At 37.4% G+C, this 20,687-nt stretch overlaps 1 protein-coding gene across 5 annotated transcripts in view; it reads right to left on the reverse strand.

The window, feature by feature from the left end:
- Positions 1-20,687, reverse strand: part of DDC (dopa decarboxylase) — a 121,618-nt gene that overhangs the window by 11,136 nt on the left and 89,795 nt on the right. For all 5 annotated transcript variants that reach the window (XM_043975350.1, XM_043975351.1, XM_043975352.1 and 2 more), the window contains 4 exons: positions 16,282-16,358; positions 7,999-8,018; positions 5,827-5,925; positions 1,918-2,019 (listed from right to left, as the gene is read on the reverse strand). In XM_043975350.1, coding sequence (XP_043831285.1) covers positions 1,918-2,019; positions 5,827-5,925; positions 7,999-8,018; positions 16,282-16,358 — 298 coding nt within the window. The remainder of the gene's footprint in view (positions 1-1,917; positions 2,020-5,826; positions 5,926-7,998; positions 8,019-16,281; positions 16,359-20,687) is intronic.

Below are 20,687 nucleotides of genomic sequence, written 5' to 3' on the forward strand. Positions count from 1 at the left end.
CAGTTAAAGTAAGGTGAAGATTACATTGGTGTCCTAAAACTCCTCTAGTATAATGGGTAATTCATGTGTTGTTTTTATTAAAGCTTGTTGTTAGGGTGATAGAGAGAAAATGAGTCATGTTGATAATGATCCTAACTGGGGCTTTTCCTCAAGGTGCTGAATTTAGAGGACACCAATTTTGTAGAATGCTTCCAGGACTTACAATCCTACAACAGCACATAAATAACAGTATTTAGCACTGTTGAGTTAAAATGACAAGATACCAGATCATCAGCTAGAAGAGCTCTTTCCCCACCCCATCATGCTTCCTTCTCCTCTACCCTCCATTCAGAGACCTGCCTAGAAGTAGCCTTACACTGGCATGGTGCTCCAGGTCTTCTGTATCCCCCCACAACTGAATCCTTGGCTGAGACTGCCCAGTGCCAACTGAGTACAAGCTTTGTGCCTTTTGTCCCAGGAAAAGTTTGTGAGAACAAAAATTTCATGCTACAGCTCTGACAAGACAAATAACATTAATTCTAGTAAAGAACTAATAAAAAGTAAAGAGTTTTAGTAAAGAACTTCAAAACAGCCACAGAGATATACAAAATCCAGATTCTAATAGCAGTGGTGCAATAGAGAATTCTAATATTTGGATTTGAATGACTATCAAAGATTTTATATACCACATCTGGGTCCTGCATACCAATTAAAAAAAAAAACAAGTAAATTCTAAAGGTTATGGAGCTCATAAATGCTCTTCTGCTCCTTGAAGTGCAGAATTGAGTTTTTTTCTTATCTTAGTATCCCCAGCACCTACAACATTGTAGTGCTTAATATATTTTTGTGTAATTGAATTGAGTTGCAAGAAGACTGCCCTTGGCCCACCTGACACTAAAAGACTGAGTCATCATTAATAACATCTACTATGGGGCCAACTCTATGACTGTGACGGGAACTTTTCTGGGCACTAGGGAAACAAAGCACTACTGTATTAGACATGAGGAGTTTCTAGTCTAGTGGGAACATAAAAAATATCTAGAGTAACCTGAGGCACTATTTCACTGTTAATTGGTACTTTATGTGAGCTGGGAGCATGGGAAGAAGTATGAATGTGAAGACTCCTATAAGAATTCTTTGCTTAGTCCAAGATTTAATATCTTGTTGTTGTTGTTCAGTTGTTTCAGTTGTGTTCAACTCTTCATGACCCCATTTGGGGTTTACTTGGCAAAGATACTGGAGTGGTTTGCTATTTCCTTCTCCAGCTCATTTTACAGATGAGAAAACTGAGGCAAGCAGGGTTAAGTGACTTGCCCAGGGACATACAGCTAGTAAATGCCTAAGGCTGAATTTGAACTCAGGAAAAAGACTTCCTGACTCCAGGCCTGGCACTCTTAAATTAGATTTAATATACTCACTATTTAATGAAAAGAGTTAAAGTTTCATTTCTTTGGGCTCTATAGTGCCTAAGAAGCATCATAGCAGCAGTGTGGTACAACCAGGTCAAACTGGATGGCAAGAGAAAATTGTTAAATTTTCGGTATGAGCATTTACATCCTGGAAATCAGCAAATGCTACAAATCAGAGTTTAATTTATTTTTTTCAGATTGACTTAGACTTGAGAAAGTGGTGGAGATTAAACTTCAAAGTGTGTTCATTTTTTTCCTTGAGAGGTGATTATTAAATATTTATCAACATACCCTTACACCATAGGCTAAATCAAAGCCAAAATGTCAGAACAGATTATTTTCCTCAAGCTGATATGTAGAGTAGTCCCAAAAGAACAATACATTGATTTTACTTACTCTCTACTCCACTAAAAGTAAACTAATCTAAAAAGTATCTAAAAAGATTTTTTGCTTTACTTGTTCTTGTGCCTTATTCCTTCTATCATATCCAAAACAAACAAGGAGGATTTTTTAAATGGTTTAAATTTACCTTTATTCGGAAACACACCAGCCCCAGTACAACTTCAGCACATATCTCAAATCGGGGATCTTGGCGCACCAAAGATTCAAACTCATGTGATAGTTTCACATGCTTGAAAGAGAAAAAGATAACTGGATTGAATTTTGTATCCTGGCATGACCTACAAACATTTATTACTCAAGTTCTAATACACTGCTGTGACTTTGCAATTTTATTTAGTCCAAATACCAGGCATTCTTTTTCTTTCTTTACTTTTTATTTTAATAAACATTTTTATTTAAAGTTTTGAGTTCTAAATTCTATCCCTCCTTCCCTGCCTCCCCTCTCCCAGAGGCAGTAAGCAATCAGATATAGGTTATACATGTGCAAAATATGTAAAAACATTACCATATATGTCATTTTATATAAGAAAACTCGAATAAAAGAAAAGAAAATGAAAGAAATAAAGTAAAAAACAGCACCCTTCAGTCTGTGTTTAATCAACACAAGTTCTTTCTTTGGAGATGGATAGTATGTTTCATCATTAATCCTTTGGATCACTGTATTGCTGAGAATAGTTGTCTTTGAGAAAACTGCCTGAATTTTCCATGTTACAATTATTTAAATACATCAACTATCTAAGAACAATTTGTATAATTCACTTAACAACTTTGGGCCTCAGTTTCCTTATCTATAAAATGACCTCTAAATCTGATTCTATGATCCGAAGGTGCATTTTCTTTGGCAGGAAGATAACCTCTTTGCCTTGTTCCCTCATTTGTAAAATAATGGAATGGGACCTCATGACCTTTAGACCTCTAACATCCCTTCCAACTCTAATTCTACAATTCTGTGACTCTTCAAAGTTATTTAACATCAAGCAATTGCCAGTCATGTCGCTAGAGGGCACCAAATGATTTACAACTGATAGATTTGATCATGGACTATTTGCCATGCACAGTACTGTTTTATTTTGATGTCTCTGCAGCTGTTTTCCCTGTTGTGAATCAAGACTGGAACACAGTGTTTACATATATGTGTGTCTATACATACACATATATGTATAATGATTCAATTGCATACACAATGTCATATTTTGTGTAAATATACTCACAAATATACATATATACTAATTCAAGGTGAAAGAGGGTAGCTGGGTCCTTAAGAAAGATACAGAAGGGTTTGATTGAGCTTGAGATCCACTTACCCTCCCTAGAACCACTTCCCTTCCCTCTATTCTCTCTCCGTGTTCTCTTCCAACTCTTCCTCCATTTTCCCCAACCCTTTTTCACTCTATTCCTTTTCCCTTTCCCTAAAGAGTTTCTAGTTGGTCTCTGCATTGCATTTAAAGGGCAGCACACACAAAATTTTAAATGAGACTGTGACCTTAAGAATGTTTTGGAAGAAAAGAGCTGTTATAAAACAACTGATGACAAAAATAAAACAAAATAAAACACAATAATAGGTCAGCAAAGTCTGGACAACAAATCAATCCTATGTTCTAGAGTTTGATCAGTCGAATTTTTTACAATTCAGATAATCATTTTTTCTATTACATTAAATAGGAATATTCTAAGCACTGAGAGGAAAAAATGTGGGGCTCTGTTAGAGTAGCTGTAACAAATATGGGATTGGAAGATGAACAAAGTAAGGCCAATTTTGTCAAGTGATTGCGGTGACTCAATATAAACTAGCCGTCTTAATGAACTGAAACAGTTTATATGTGGTGTTCATTCAGAAAGTGGTAAATATGGATAGTCTAAAAAATTTATTTTAATAATAGATAATTATGAATTTAACAAATGTTATTCTACTCTAAATCTGATGCACATGTTCCTTTTCAAATTTGCTGGCCCAAATCAAATACAAACATTTACAAGGTCAGAGACCCACATCATAAAATATATTACAAAATGTTTTATTAAAATCATAATTTTAGAGTCAGAAGCAATCTAAGAGATCATTTAGTCCCACCACTAGTTTGTTTGGTTTTTTTACAAGTGAAGAAACTGAGACCCAAGAAGTTAAGTGACTTACTCAAGGTCACAAAGGGAATAGGTACAGAGCTGGGATTCAAACACCTCTCCTACTGCAATATGTTCCCTTACCTCCTTATCTCCTGTACTTGGGTAGAATAGCATTTTTATTTATTTATTTATTTTTGCAGGGCAATGAAGGTTAAGTGACTTGCCCAGGGTCACACAGCTAGCAAGTGTCATGTGTCTGAGGTCAGATTTTAACTCAGGTCCTCCTGAATCCATGGCCGGTTCTCTATCCATTCCATCACCTAGCTGCCCCTAGAATAGTATATTAAAGAAAAAAAGCTAAGAATAGCATATGTCCTCTATGTCAAAGGGTTTTTCTTTAGCGCATAGGGATTTATTTTATGTGTGTGACATAGATCATTATACACACATGTGTGTATATGTTTCATTTATGCACTATATATGTTTACATTTATACACTATATGTATGTTTACACACATGTATCCATGTGTGTTTATATCACATGCATTGTATGTATATAGCATATTAATTTAAGGAGATAATTCCTGGATTACTGGTACTAGATATTTCTTGCTTGTATGTTCTGAGTATAATCCCTTGGGGACACAGAATAGAATATATGGGGATAGGGGGTTGAAGAACCCATCTCTACCTTCAGTATCCCTGAAGGAATAGACCCTAGATTTACCATTTATCCTTCAGGTACTTTGCCACTGTGTTGGTGAAATATTTCAGAGAAACAATGTGTTATAAGACTGGAAAAAAAACACTTACCCTGAGAGTCAGAAAGCCTGAGTTTGGGCCCCAGCTATAGCATTTGCTAGTTTTGTGGCTTACCATGTTTCAGGCACTGTACTAAGTGCTAGGGATACAAAAAGGGGCAGAAGACTGTGGCTGCCCTCAAGGAGTTCTCAATTTAATGGGAATATAGATATAATAATATTTGTACCAAGGGGCAGCAGACCTCAAAGTCAGGAAGACATGACTTACAAAAATGTATTAGAATAGATTTTATTTAATGATGTTAAGCTTAACATCATTAAATAAAATCTATTCTAATTTTGCTATTTACATATTGTTATCCTATAAAAATAAGCCTTAGTGGTCTTTAGAATCTATGCATTTTGTATAGGGAGAGAGTATTGGTGAGTGGAAGAGTAGACTATGGTTTCAAGTTTAAAAGGCATCAATTGCCAGTTGTCCTTTATTAGTCATTCTACCATCTACCCTGTTTTCTGTCAATGTCTTAGAAATCTATTAAAAGAGACAGGCTCTGGCTACAACATGACTAATAACTCTTTCTGGGCTGCTCTTATTGACACATGGATCTCCTCCAAGACCAGACTATGAAGGAAGAAGAATCCTAACGTGTCCTTTTTACTCCATATATCCTTCTAGAGCTAATCATCTATTCCTTCACTGGGAGTATATTTGAAGGGACATTTGACAGTGCGACAATCAGGTTTTTAACAGCTTCTGAATTAGAGACCATATAACTCAGGCTAATAGTACAAATCAAACAATTAACAATGAGCTTTTTAGTCATGCTTTATAATCTGTCTACTATGTAAACCTATCATAAGGGTGATGTATGCATTGTGTAAAATACAACGTAAAGGAGCATAAAAAAGGTTTGTCCTTAGGATGCCAGTAATATATATGAAGAAGAAGGGAATTTCAGTCTCAAGCTTTTGATGCAAGCCTGATTTCCTGCCTCCATGCTCCTCAACACTATACACAGGCCAGAGCAATCATCCAGAGAAATCTGATTATCTTGAGTCAAACAGCAGTGGAGCCTGGACTGGGAGTTTGTGTGTGTTTATTTGGGTATCTGCAGACAAAGAGAGGAGTTATTTCCTTAGTTCCTAAAATCAGTCCATGCCACCTCTTTCCAAATTAGACAGAGAAGTTAGTAAAATAAAATAAAATTACCTTTCGGATGTATGCTTGTAGTCCCTTCACACCATACAGCCTAAACACAAACCACATTTTCAGAGAACGGAACCTCCGGCCTAGTGGTATCTGCCAGTGCTGAAAATGGGAACAAAGTACCCCATCAAAAGGATGCTTGTAAGAGTAATTTTTCCCTGTATACCTTCCCAATTCAACAATCTAACCTGAAAAGTAATTTGTCAATATCCTACACTTCTCTGCCAAATATAGTGAATCTTATAGGACAAACTCAATTATTCTAAGAACAGTATAAATCAGATATAAGGGGTTTGATGTTCCTTTGAAGTCTTAAGCCAAACCATAAGAAGAGTAGTGAAAACACTAGGGACTATTATAGCCTTGGAAAGCCCAGAAATATATCTGTTTTCCTATACTTTAAATAAGGGTGATAGAAAGACTTCTTTTTTCTTATTATATGAATGACTTGTGCTTATAGATGGAACATTAAATCTGCTCTCTTTTCCTTCTTCTGACTCTCTCAAGCCCAAATTGGGGGGGGGGGGGGACAAGTAGACTCTGGAGTAATGTGCAATGGGTAGAGATAACAGAACAGAAAGAGTAGGATGAACACTTGAAAAATAGGAGACAACTTCTTCCTTCCACTCTGCTCTGATATCTTGTCCCTGAATATCTGTATGTGGTAGACTTAACATCCTAAGGATCTTAATGAGGCTTTGCAGAGCAGAGCCTATTCCAAATAAGTAAATTCTGTAACAAATACTTCTTCTTCTTTTTTATGGTGAGGCAGTTGGGGTTAAGTGACTTGTCCAGGGTCACACAGCTAGTAAGTGTCAAGTGTCTGAGGCTGGATTTGAACTCAGGTCCTCCTGAATCCAGGGCCAGTGCTCTATCCACTGCACCACCTAGCTGCCCCTGTAACAAATACTTCTATAAAAGAGAGTTTAAATCTGTGTCTGGGTTGGAGTGAATGGGCTATGGGAAAGGAGGTTATTTGAAAAATGTTTTCCTTTGGGTTACAGCTTTTTATTTAATGTATGAGCTGAGAATAGTATACAATATTTTTTTTTTTTTTTGCGGGGCAATGGGGGTCAAGTGACCTGCCCAGGGTCACGCAGCTAGTAAGTGTCAAGTGTCTGAGGCCGGATCCAAACTCAGGTACTCCTGAATCCAGGGCCGGTGCTTTATCCACTGCGCCACCTAGCTGCCCCTACAATATCTTTATTAAATATAAATGGAGATTCATATTTATCGAATTTGTTACTATTTTTAAAGAAAAGACTAGGTCTTCCTATCTCACCCATGTGACTGCTAGCTGGCATGGGAATTTTAACATGCTGTTTCCATTTCCAATCTGGTCTGCTTTGCCCATTCCTGGAGACTCACTGTAGGGGACAAGTGGGCAAATGATTCTTGACTTAGCAGATACCTAGTTGGATTAGTCCATTATAGCTCAGAACTATCAAGTTCAAGAGATCTTCCAACCTTAGCCTCCCTAGTAGTCGGGATTATAGGAATGTCCCTCTATAGTTGGCTTATCACAAAACTTTAAAAGATAATTCAATGAACTCCATCTCACCCCCATCTTCAGCCCCCACCATCCACATACACCTAGGGAAGATCCGGTGGTATACATCATGTAATTGTCCATAGTTTCATATTCTCTTCCCTTACTTGGGAGTATAATGGAAATAGTATTTGCTCTGCATAGTTGTCTTTGAATTACTTGGCTTAACTCTTCTGGTATCCTAGCATTCTTAAATCACAACTGCTTTGAGGAACTACACATGACTAAGACCATGTACTGAATTCACTATGCTTGGAGTCATGGTACGGGGAAGAGCAATAGTATTGATGTATATGTGAACAGAGGGGATAGCTGGGCATTTTGAAACTTCAGTTACATATTTGGAAATGATTTTTAATGCCTACATTAAAAAAACCAAAACTATCTTTTAGTGGCCATACATAAGAGAACTGATTAGTTGAGACAGAAAGTGCTGTCCACTGACTGATAGAGCACTACCTAACCTTAAAGGAGTAACTTAGAAGTTCTAATTTTGTAGATTTATTGATCTTAAGAATGACTGACAGTAACAGAAAACTGTACACAAACACATATAGAAAAATAGGCTTTCCTTTCTAGAGGGAACACATGATTTAAAATGAAGAAAATATAGACAATTTACTCACCCGGTAGTCAGTGACAAGACCTGAAACAAATTTTTTAAAAGGTATGATGGGCATTGAATATGTTAATAAAGTTCAAAATCTAAATTCTCTAGCTTGATAGTCAGGCCTCCTTTCACCCCCCTCCTTCTCTCTAACTATAACACAGCTTTTCAGTTTTATCTCACACTACCCCCCTCCACACTCTCTCAAGCCAAATTGGACTATTCATCTTCCCTGAACATGTTTGACATTTTCTCATTTTGGAGCTTTTGTTGATGCCATTCTCTATGACAATAATGCCCTCCCCAATTCTTCTCCTCCTATTTCCATATGTAGCATCCCTGCTGTCATAAAACCATGGAGTCATAGAATGTTAGACAAGGAAAGGACCTTAGGCAAACATTCCTCTTTACACATGAGGAAACACCCTTCAAGGTCTAGTTCAAAGGTTGCACTATTCATAAAGGCTTTCCTAAATACCCTGCAAGAAATTATGTCTTGCCCCTCTAAATCCTTGCAGAACTTTATTCATATCCCTTTGGGGGCACTTGTCATATTCGTTTTTAATACTCTAGTTAATACTCTACTTAGTTAATACTATATATGTCTTATCTTCTTTATAAGCTCCGTAAGGATCAGAACTATACAGCCCAGCTCCATCAGTAACTAAGACTGTACTTCTCATATAGTTGTTGTTCAGTCATTTTCAGTCGTGTCCAACTCTTCATGACTCCTTTTGGAGTTTTCTTGGCAAAGATACTAGAGTGGTTTGCCATTTCCTTCTGAAACTCATTTTACAGCTGAGGAAACTGAGGCAAACAGGGTTAAGTGACTTGTCCAGGGTCACACAGCTAGTATGTGTCTGAAGCCTGATTTGAATTTAGGAAGACGAGTCTTCCTGACTTCAGACACAGTACTTTTTCCACTGTGCTACCTAGCTTGCTATATAGTAGGTACTTAAATGCTTGTCAGACTACAATCTCTTAAATTCCATGGCCCTATGAATTGAAACATTAACCAAATTAAATATCTTACTTGTATCCATTTTGTCTCACCCAATAAACTGGAAACTCTTTGAAGGCAGGTTTGGTTTATTCTTTAATATCAACTGGCAGCAGTGCTGCTTTTGGTTAACATTTTAATTATAATCAAGAGAAACCTATCTGAGACCAGGGTGCTCAAAATAGTTCATAGAAATGTCTGCAATGTATACTAGACAGATACTGAGTTCCTACAATGTGCACCGAGCTTGTCTAGGTGTCAAAGAAGTTTATATAAAGGATAGTCCCTGCCCCTTATGATTTTAGGACAGAGCCATGTCATCTACAATCTACTTAGGGAAACAAAATATATAGACATTTAAGTGACAGAATATAATAGAGGAAGAATAACATTGAATCATGGAGAGAGTGCTGGAGTTTCTGACACTTTCTCCCTTACGACCATAGATAAATCATTTAACCTCTCTGAATCACAGTCAATTCCCTAAGATTTATCTACTAAATTATAAACAGGTTTTGCCGTTCATTTGATGGAGTGAACTCCCACCCTGATGATGTCTCAGATCCTTGATATGGTAAAGATTACAACTGTACTAAGACTCTTGGGACACCCTGTATTAATGTATATGTATATGTTGTTGTTGTTGTTTATTGTTTTTTAGTTGTATCTGACTCTTCATGACCCCTTTTGGGGTTTTCTTGGCAAAGATACTGAAGAGGTTTGCCATTTTCTTTTCCAGCTCAGAAAGCATCTGAGGATGAATTTGAACTCAGAAAGAAGCATCTATCTGATTCCAGGCCCGGTGCTTTATTCACTGCCAAAAGCAATAAGTAGGAAATGAGAAGAGGGGGAATATTCAGGAAAGGGTTCATTCATTGAGAAAACGGAATTTTAGTTGGGTGTCAAAGGATGGATAAGATTTATATCAATTCTTCCAAACCACTAGGATAACCATTTGATGCAATGTAGAAGCATGGCTTTCTTCTAGTACTCCTATTATCCTCCTAGGCCACTTGAATTTCTTATGACATACCAGAGGGAGGAATCTGACCTACCATTACCATAATGTAGGTAGGCAAAACCAAAAGAAATTGTTGGTTTAGTTGTAGTAGCACTGTGTCAAGGATGTATAGAAAGTAACATTGTAGTTATTAGTTCAGAAAAAGATCAATCCTAGTTCTGCCCTCTGAGACTAAGGAAAGCAAAGACATTCCTCTTCCTCTTGACAGTCACTGAAATATTTGAAGACATCATCTCCCTGCTAAGTCTTATCTCCTACAGGTTAAAAAGCCTAATTCCTCATATAGCAGTTCATCTTCATGCAGCAGCATCACAGCATCACAGCATTACTTCAACTCCTCTCACCATCCTGGTCATGTTCCCTCCCACCTTGTCAGTGATCTTCTTTCCTAAATGCAGTACCCTCAAATCAACACAACACCCCAGTCTGGGATCTGAACAGGATATAGAGTACAAGGGGACTATAACCTCTCTCTTCTGGATACTGTAGCTCTATTAAAGGCAGCCAAATTCTTGTTAGTTTTTTTGGCTTCCATGTCTAACTGCTGACTCGTGTGGGCCTTTCAATAAATTAAATTCTGATTTTTTTTTCACATGAACTACTTTCTATGGCTTCTCAACCTTCTGCTCATGTGGCTGATTTCAGGAACTTAGAGACCATCAAATTTATTTTCTTTTGCTAAAGATATAATCTATGTCCATGGTTAAATAAATTGTAAATATATTTTTTAAGATTTTTTTCCGTATTCATATTTGCTGTATAGACCTGAGGATCCTTCTGGCAATGAGTTTACATTCCATTCTTACCTCACATCCGTGTGTGTGTGTGTGTGTGTGTGTGTGTGTGTGTGTGTGTGTGTGTGTGTGTATACTCAGATAGTTAATCAGAGAATTACAAGTGTAATAGAACAGAAGGTAGCTGTTTATTGTTATCATTATTATTGTTTTGTCTAAGTTCTTAGCAATGTGATGTGACTTATTAATAAATCGACTTACATTTATATAATAGTCTATAAATCAAATTATGGAATAGCTGATTAAGTAATAGCTAAGTGATAGCTGGCATTTATAGAGTGCTTTAAAGTTGTTTGCATAGCCCACATTAGATCCCATTATGATCCCAACTCTATGAGATAAATGCTATTATTATTCCCATTTTGCAGTCAAGGAAACTGAAGCTCCAAGAAGTTAAATGACTTGCTTATTTAGTATCTCAGGCAAAATTCAAACTGAAGCCTTCTTGACTCTGAGCCAGGCAGTCTCTATCCATTATACCTCATAGATGCCTATTTTTCTGAATCCTCAAAACAGCCCTATAGAATAGTAGAGCAAGTATTTTTATTCATGTTTTATAGATGGATAACCTGAGGATGAGATTAATTGACTTGCCCTAAATTATATAGCTAACAAGCAGAAGAGACAGGTGTTGAACCCAGGTCTATTTCCCCTATCCCACCTCCTCTCCTTCCACCTTCCCCAGTAATTAAAAGGTCCAGGAGGGCAGGGGAGTCAAGTTTTATTTAAGCCTATATTTTGCCCTAGACCTTGCATACAAAAATCAGGGGTTTACTAAATGTTAATTGAATTGAATTCTCACTCCCAAGTCCAGACCTCTATCCATTACACTTCCATGTCTCTCAACTACACTAGACTGGGAACTCACTACCCATCTCCTATGGTTCCTGCTCTCCAATTTAGTAGGAAAAGGAGCCGTTGGTTTTAAACATTTGATTGATGCCAGATGAGAAATGTTTTAATGTCATAGTATTTCTGGCCTTAGTCCCTGCCAAACACAAACAGTAAACCATGAGGCAATTGGTGATGGGCATATAATTCCATGTTCTTGTAATGAGCTAATGTATTTTAATGACTCAAAGATAACAGACAACTAGTGAAGCATAATTGGATCCACATTATTTTTTCCTGGGTGATGATTAGTTATATGCCCATATCTATATTCAACCAGGGACTAAGCATCCTATTTACAAAGATGAGCTAGTGCTTTATGTGTCTGCTGAAAGGGGCTGACTGATATTCTTGGCTTCTGGCAGGACCATAGAGTTGCTCAATTTTAAAGGCATTAAGGAGCCCTATAACAAATAATCACTATTTTTCTTTTGAAGAAAGAAGGCCCTTTAGTTGTTAAAAGTAAATGAGCAGAAATCATCTTATCTGATCAGTGAAGCCTTTTAAATTACTAAATAATGGGACTTAAGCTAGAAAAGAAGTACAGCTAATGAGAAAGAAAAGGAGCTCAAGATGAAAATTGTTGGCTACTTAACTAATTCAGTGTACAAAGTGCCTATATAACACTTGACACACTTGATAAATGTATACTATAATTGTTATTAATTAGTAATTATTATAATGATGATGGTGGTACAAATAAAAATGGATTCCTGGTAATTCTTAAGTGTCAATTAGCTTGAGAATAATTTGTATCTTTCAATAATGAGATGCTTCCAGTGAGAGTAAAAGCTAAGCTAAAATTCAGCACTAGTTGCCCTCTTACCTAGGAAAATAATTCTTTCACCTCCTAAAGAACATTTTAAACAAAAGATATAGGGGTTCTGACTTTTGATAACATGCACTACTGCCTGAATGCTAAACAAGCTTTGTCCCAATGTTGTCAGCCTGATATATCTCAGTTGTAAAACCAACAATGGTTGATAGTAGCAGTTGTTTGATCATCACTCTGGTGTGGTCAGAGCAAGTGTGTGCTGTAGCCCAGCTCATACCAGCTCAGAAAAAACTGATTGTTAAATTTTCAAGATGAGCATTTTTTCCTTGGAATGCTACAAATCAGGGCTTGATTTATTGTTTTGTGGATTGTGTAGACATAAGAAAATGATGAAGAAAATGCTAATAGTGCAGATTAAACTTAAAAGTGGGTTCATGGGCTCATTTTTTTGTGGGGAGGAGAGCTGCTTGTTAAACATTTATCAGCACACACCTAGGGTAAAGCTACTTTTTTGCAACTCTCTTCAAGCTTGACCTTCTCCATTTACTAACCCCTTGGAGAGGGAAAGGTTGAGAAGGTAGTTTCCTTTGATGTCCCTTGGGAGAAGTTAATGGAGAATGGTAGTTGCTCAAAGTCACTGTCTCAGCTAGGGGTTTTCTACTTCTAATTAGGAAGTCTCCTCCTACCAGAACACAACTAAATCTTTTTATGTCAAGAGGAATGTATAACAGTCAGGATTCATTTCATCCTTTCCCAGCTTTTGGGAATCCATAATATTATGTATCAATAAAATCTCTGTGGTTTGTTTTAAGTTCCAGCTGGTCATCCCAGTAAATTAGAAAAAGAATGGCCCTTTCTATGTCCTTTAGCAAACTGTAACCTTACTCATACTCCTTTTACTCTTCCTTCCCCCCCAAACCCCTGAACCCAAGGTGTACATGCTTGAAATGACAATATTTTCAAGAAACCAGTTTCTTCTTAGAACATATGGGCAATAAAGAAGACAGACTTTTTGAAGAAATGAGGAATGAGATATAGATTCAGGATGTGACAGCCAGATAAAGAGTAGAGAGGTAGGATTATCTCCCAGCCATCATTGTCATTTTCAGCAAATGGAAATCCATTGCTATTTTACCTTGGCTATGAATGTTCCTGTAGCATTCAGCCACAGTCTTTTCCCAACATCTCCCCCTGGTCACTGTGTGGTGGAAGAGACTTAGTGGTAGAAGCTGGGGCTGCAGAATCAAAGGTGCCTGGGCATATCAGCACATGATATTAGGTGTTTTGTGATGAGTATGCAGAGACAAAATGAAAACCACCCCTAAAGGAGCTTACATATATCTGTTACCTACCTACATATATCTGTTAAACAGCTGTGCTTTGTTTGCGGTTTTTTGGCCAACCTTTGATTTTATTGGTATAAGGAGCAGATAGGTGCCTGCTCTGCTTTCCCAGGGTCACAGGGCCAGTATATATCAGAGGAAGAATTTGAACCTAGGTAGCCCTGACTCTGTGGCCACCTTTCTTTCTATTATCCATGACTCCAGGTAATCTTTCATCAACAGAAAAGAAGATACATGATCATCTGTAGAAGAGGGGGAAAGCATTAACAATTAAATCCAGAAAGGCTTCATATAGGAAATGACACGAACTGATCCTTGAAGAAAACTAAGGGTTCTAGGACGAGACATTGAGGGAGGAATGTATTCTAGGCATGGTGGACAGTCAGCAAATGCACAGAGAGGGAGGAAACAATGTACTAAGTTTGGGAAATAACAAATAGGCCAATCTGACTGGAATGTGAAGGGGAGACTAGAGACCAATTGTAAAGACCCAAAGGCAGCTAGGTGGTACAATGGATGGGGGAAGTGGGGTGGGGTTGGGACTAGAGTCAGGAAGACCTGAATTCAAATCCACCCTCAGACATTTACTAGCTATGTGACCTTGGACAAGTTACTTACCCTCTGTCTACCTCAGTTTCCTCAACAATAAAGTTTAAGTAACACCTGCCTCCCAGGGTTGTTGTGAGGATCAAATAAGATAATATGTCTAAAGTGCTGAGCCCAGTTATGTGGAGGGTGGATTAGAGAGGAGAGAGAACAGAAGCCAGGATTCCCAATAGGCATCTGTTACTATAATCCAAATGAGATATGATAAGGGCCTGAGCAGACAAAGGGAAAGAAGAGGATGTCTGTAAGAGGGGCTGTGGAAGTACATTTGAAAAGATTTAGCTACTGAATATAAGGAATGAAGGAGAGATAAGCATCAAGGACTCAGGGTGTGAACTTTGGTGGGTGGAGGGATGAAGGAGTCCTCAACAGAAATAGCTAAATTCAGAGGAGGAATAGGTTGGAGTGTGGGAGTGAGAAGTGATCATGAATTATGTCTTTGCCATGTTGAGTTTGAAATGCCTATAGATTATCCATTTGGAGATTAAATATAGTGCCATAAAACCTCATCACAAAAGTGCTTGCAATACAAATGATTCAGGGTGAGTCCTTTACACACTGCAAATCTTGTGTTGTCTGGTGAATCTCACTGTGCCAGAGGTGGTCTCTTTGTTTCCTATCAGCAATATTATAACATGGTTCTACAAAAAAACACTAAATAAAAGCATATTGCCTATATAGTTTGTCCAAAGAGCAAAAGAGAGAAGATGAGAGAAAGAGAGAGAAACAACAGTATGCAAACTTCTTCTTTGGGCTTTCTGTTGTGACCTGCATTTTGGTAACATTTTCATGGTGCATTATCTAAGTCATTCTAAAGTGCCAGAAGTTAAAAATTCCCAAAAACTTGACTATGAGTCATAAGTTTCTCTAGTTATAGAGTCTGGGAAATCCCAGTTTGTGGCGCCTACACATTAGTGATGGTCCAACAAGAGATGAGAAAGAAAGTAAGAAGGGACACATCAAATGGGCCTGTCATTTGGGTTATTTTTTAAGCAAAATCACATGTTATCCCCTGATCTTGTGTTTAATGTAGGAGGTCAACAACTTCTCTAGCCCTGGAAAAGCTAATGTACTCCAAGTATGGAGAGTGCCTTTATTTTTGACAATTTATTTTATACCCAGAGAATTTTTCCATATACACTTTAAAATCCATCAAGTATATTTTTCATGATAATAATCAAATAAAGAATTCATTATTGGTAAGAAGAAACTACCAACATATAACATTATAGCTTTATTTATTTATTCTAGCTAGACAGGTCAAAATAAGTCCCTCTCAACATAAGGAATATGCAATAAATTCATACATCTATGTTTTTGTACAGTTCAAGTCCTAGGTGTAATCTATATAACTTTCCTTACTGGTGAAAACCCCAATTATTTCAGCTACCATATAAGTACCCAGAGCTATAACTAGGACTTTTGCATCTAGGCCAAACTTCACAAAACATGCCTAAGATAAGAAAAATAAAACACCTTTTAAGTCACCTTTTTTTTTTTTTTAATTTAGTTACAGACACTGAGACCTCTATAGGCAAAGATCCCAGAAAACGATTGATCTGTTGCTGAGGAAACCACTAGGGAAATGGAGCAGGGCAAGGCCTGGCTAAAGAGGACCTCCCCTGGAGGAAGAGAGCCATATGAAAACTTCCTGTTTTAATTATATAGTCCTGCTAAATGGGTATAACCCTAGTAACCTCATCCTAGTTACATTTCTGAAAACACTCAGCTGAACTGGATTTGGACTTTCTTTGTCCAGTATGAATACCTGCTGCAATAACATAAGTTTGGGATGTGACTTTGGATTTAACATTGAATCAAGATCACCTTAAAAAGCAGCAGCAACAATAATATTGAAGAAAGTCTACTTACCAGATTCTTGGTTCTGGTGCTGTAGGTAAAGAGGATCCAGCTTAAAGGCACCTATCAAGTCTGCTCTCTTTTTCACCCTGTTTTTGGATAAATCCATATAATATGGATTAGTTAACTACTGCCATGTCAAAGAACCTGAATGTCAAAAAATGGTTTGATTCTAAAGTTATATGTATGTGTGTGTGTGTGTGTGTGTGTATCAGAAAATCCTTGCTCATTTATTTGTCTTACATTCATTGCACTCATTTGTATTTTTAAAATAAGTGGGTCTATTTAAAGGACAAGGAAATTTAAAGGACACAGAAAGCTTACTAAAAATTCTTTGTTATAAAGGATGGATGACTCTTTGAGATTGGGAAGATGGGGCTACAGCAAAAGTTTAATTAATGTAAAAGCAAAAGATTTCAATTAAATGGTTTTTTTTAAATAAAAGAAAAAGAAAATGTCTTCCAGATGGAAACTTGGCCATCAGAGATGGTAAATAACATAAGCTAAGTGGATAAGGAGTTCCTAATGTAGATCTACAGATGTCTTCTGAGAGTAGCACAGTCCTGAGACCTAGAATATCCTCCCCTATAATTTAATCCATAGGCTCCTTAGCCCCATTACAGAGTTTGTCCCTTTACCCTGAAGGAAAAAAACAACCCACCAAATGTAAGGTCATCATTACATAGACAAATCTGGAACATTACTAGAGGCCAGCAGTTGTGGGTGTATAAAGGAGCTTGTGTTATAGATAATTCAAGGCAAAAACCTCCAATCTTTTTTTTAGTATTCTGAACAGTATAGATAAAGGGATTTGAATTATGCAATTCAGTTCAATTCAGTTCAACAGCATTAAGGGCAAGGCATTGGGCTAGAGAGTTGGTGATAGAAACAATGGCAATATCCTTGTCTTCAAGCATTTTAAAAGGATGGAAGTATATAAAAATCTGTACCACAAATTACAATGTCAGCTAGGCTTGTGATTTCATTTGTATGAGGAAGTCCCCAGGTGAAAAAAGTCCTTTACCTATGCAGGTTGGCACCTTGTCTACAACTTAAATCTTAGTGCCTGTAGGTTCCTGGAGCACTAAGTGATTAGGTAATCTGCCCAAGGTCACTCAGCAAGTGTAAATCAAATGTAGGACCTGAATCTGGGTCTTTCTCGTGTCCAGGTGAGGCTCTATATCCAATGGCTTTACGCAAATTAGAATACGATAACTGCAAAGCAAAGGTTAAAAAAATCATAAGAAATTTTTAAATTGTCTCTTCTTTAGTGAGTGGACATGACCTAACAGCAATATTGTGCTGAAAGTTTCCTAGGGACATGTTGGAGACTAAATTTCAATCTGACAGCGGCCTTGGCTTTGAAAACAAATGTAATGTAATAGTCACTGAAAGATAAAGCCCAGTAAGCATGAAATAAAGCTTCAAGAATACTGACTACCGATGAGGAAATGAGAGAGAAAGGTAACTGGATTTATTTTCAAAAAGCCAATACTCGTGTGTTTTTTCTTCCTCTAAAAAGAAAAAAAAAAGAGCGAAAGAGAGAGACTATGTCAATCAACAATAATAAACTTTCTGGATTATATTCTCTGCTTGAATTGTATGAGAAAATTCCATTAAAACTAATGGAAGATATGCCCACACAATACCGCCCTTCATATATGAAAATGATACTCCTGACTGCCCCACTGTTTGTAGGGAAGGCATTTGGAGCTTTTTTTTTCCCCCAATTGTGGTGACTGATTTCAGGTGATATACCAATGCTATCTCAGTCTCATAATTAAACGAGGGCACACATTCTAATAGCTGACCCAGTTAGGAGTGCTTTCTGTGATGATGTAAGTAAGCAAAGTTACCTGAGACACAGAAATTCATTCATTCCATAAACATTTAATAAGGGCCCACTCTATGTGATTGCAGTAGGTTTGGGGAGCTACACACATGACTAAGATCTAAGAATGCCTTGAACTCATTATGGAATCAGGATTATAGAGTAACAATCCCAAGAAAGGAGCTCAGAGCTCATCTACTCCAACTCTCTCATTTTATAGATTAGAAAACTGAGGTTCAGAGGGAGATGAAGTGGTAGGGATCCTGATGAAGTGATTGATTGGAGGGATGGACTTTGGGTCAAGATCTAGAAGAGTCTGAAACTGACTTACTCTGTGACTTTGGATAAGTCACTTAAACTCTCTGAGCCTCAGCTTATGCATTTATAAATTAGAGATAATAATGTGTGTACTCTCTACCAAAGAGGGTTGTTGTGAGGCTCAAATTTTTGTTGTTGAGATATTTCAGTCATGTCTGACTTTTCGTGACCTCATTTGGGGTTTTCTTGGCAAAGATGCTGGAGTGGTTTGTTGTTTCCTTCTCCAGCTCATTTTACCAATGAAGAAACTGGGTTAATTGTCTTGCCCAGGGTCACATAGTTAAGTGTCTGAGGTCAGATTTGAATTCAAGTCTTCCTGACTTCAGGCCTGGCACTCTATCCTCTGCACCACCTAGCTGCCCAAAAGCTGAAATAGGTAGCTATAATACTTTTAAACTACATAGCTAACTATATAGTTTCCGTAACATTTAAGATTTGAAAAGTTCTTTACAAATACCATTTTATTATCCTTATTTTCCAGATGAGGAAACTGAGGCAGAGAGTTTGCCTAGAGTCATTCAGCTAATAAGTGTCTAAGGTAGAATTTGAACTTATATCTCCCTGACCCACATGCCACCTAGCCCCCTACTCTGGTGACATATTATATATAAAATACATTACAAACCTTGAAATATTGCCTATCATTATTACCAAGTGACTTTTCCAAGATCACACAGTTCATAAATGAAAACACTGGGATTCAAACCCATATTCTCTGAGTCCTTTACAAGGATCTCATTTGAATCTCATAGCAACCCTGGGAGGCAGGTGCAACTATTATCCCCATTTTTCAGTTGTTGAGACTAAGGCAAGCAGCGGTAAAGTGACTTACCCAAGGTTTCACAACTAGTAAGTGTCTGAGGCTGGATTCAAACTCAGGTCTTCCTTATTCCTGGTCCAGCTCTCTATCTACAAGCTGCCTTTAAATCCCATACTTTTTAATCTATACTACATTTTAAGTTCTTCTAATCAATTGAATTCATTATGTAGAACTATACCCAGCATGAAGAGGGGAAAGTTAGTGGAATAAAGTGTGGTTAGATCCACTGATGTGTGAGGTGATCCGTGACCAAGAAAAATCAGTGCTGTCCTTGGAGTCAGCAAGGCCTAGTTCCAAACACTGCCTCAGAGACTACTTACTAGTGCCATGAACCTGGGCAAGTTCTTTAACCTTTCTCAGCCTCAGTTATCTCTTCTGTAAAATAACAACACTTACCTTCCAGGGCTGCTGTGACAACCAAAGGGGACAATGTGTGTAAAGTGCAAACCTTAAAGTGCTATTGAAATGGGAACTGCTAGTATCCCTCCCTTTTAGGGCTAATCTCATTTAAATTAGGCAATGATTTTGTATAATGGCATTGCTATTTTGTCATTCTGTACTATTGAGATAAAATTTCTTCAAGGAATGCAATACTGCATACTAAGAATAGCATTGACAAAGCAATGTGTCCCCAAAAGGGTGATTAGAAGAGGGAGGAACCTATAAACCAATTCATGTGAAGAATCATTAAAGGAACTGAATTTGGAATCGGAGTTGAGTGTGTTGTGATGAATGTATGGACCACCTGAATTTGATGGAGCTGCCTTATTATCCAAAAGGATTTTATGAAACTCTGGATTAATAGGAGCAAAATGCCCTTTGACTGAACTTCAAACTGAACCCAGATAGCTAGCTGAAAAGTCCCTATCTGCTGACTTCTTCCCTCAGGATAGTAAGTCCCTATCTTGTAAAAAAAAAATCTGGGCATTCTCCTCCTTGCCAAACCCTTTTTGGGAATCATATAATCTTATCATAGTGTTTCTGTTAAGGTGAACTATCAAACTGATCTATATTTCCTGCATACTTGTTATGACTGAAATTGTTCAACTGATTTGCATTGCGTCCATTCTTGTCATAGTATTTGCTTTTAGGTTGATTTGTATCATGCTAAGGAAACTGATAACACCCTGTAACCAGTGAGCAAAGAAACCTTATATACCCTCAGAAAGAGGGAGTCTTCTAACTCCTTCTTTGGAAGGGGTCTCTGCATGATTCATGCTTGCTTGTTCTTGGGACAAATAAACTGGTGCTGTGTTTTTCCTGTCTGTTTTTAATCTGGTTCTTCCTTTAGGGAGACATTGTGAAAAGAATTTCTCTGTTCTGTTTGTTTTGTTTTGTTTTGTTTTGTTTTTTGTAGGAGACAGGCATAAAACCAAAATTTGACAGGTGCAAATCCCAACCCTGCCACTTAATAGTTGTAATTTGCCCACACTGAGCTTCAGTTTTGTC

The sequence above is a fragment of the Dromiciops gliroides genome, chromosome 1 (assembly GCF_019393635.1).
Source record: "Dromiciops gliroides isolate mDroGli1 chromosome 1, mDroGli1.pri, whole genome shotgun sequence".
Lineage (NCBI taxonomy): Eukaryota > Metazoa > Chordata > Mammalia > Microbiotheria > Microbiotheriidae > Dromiciops > Dromiciops gliroides.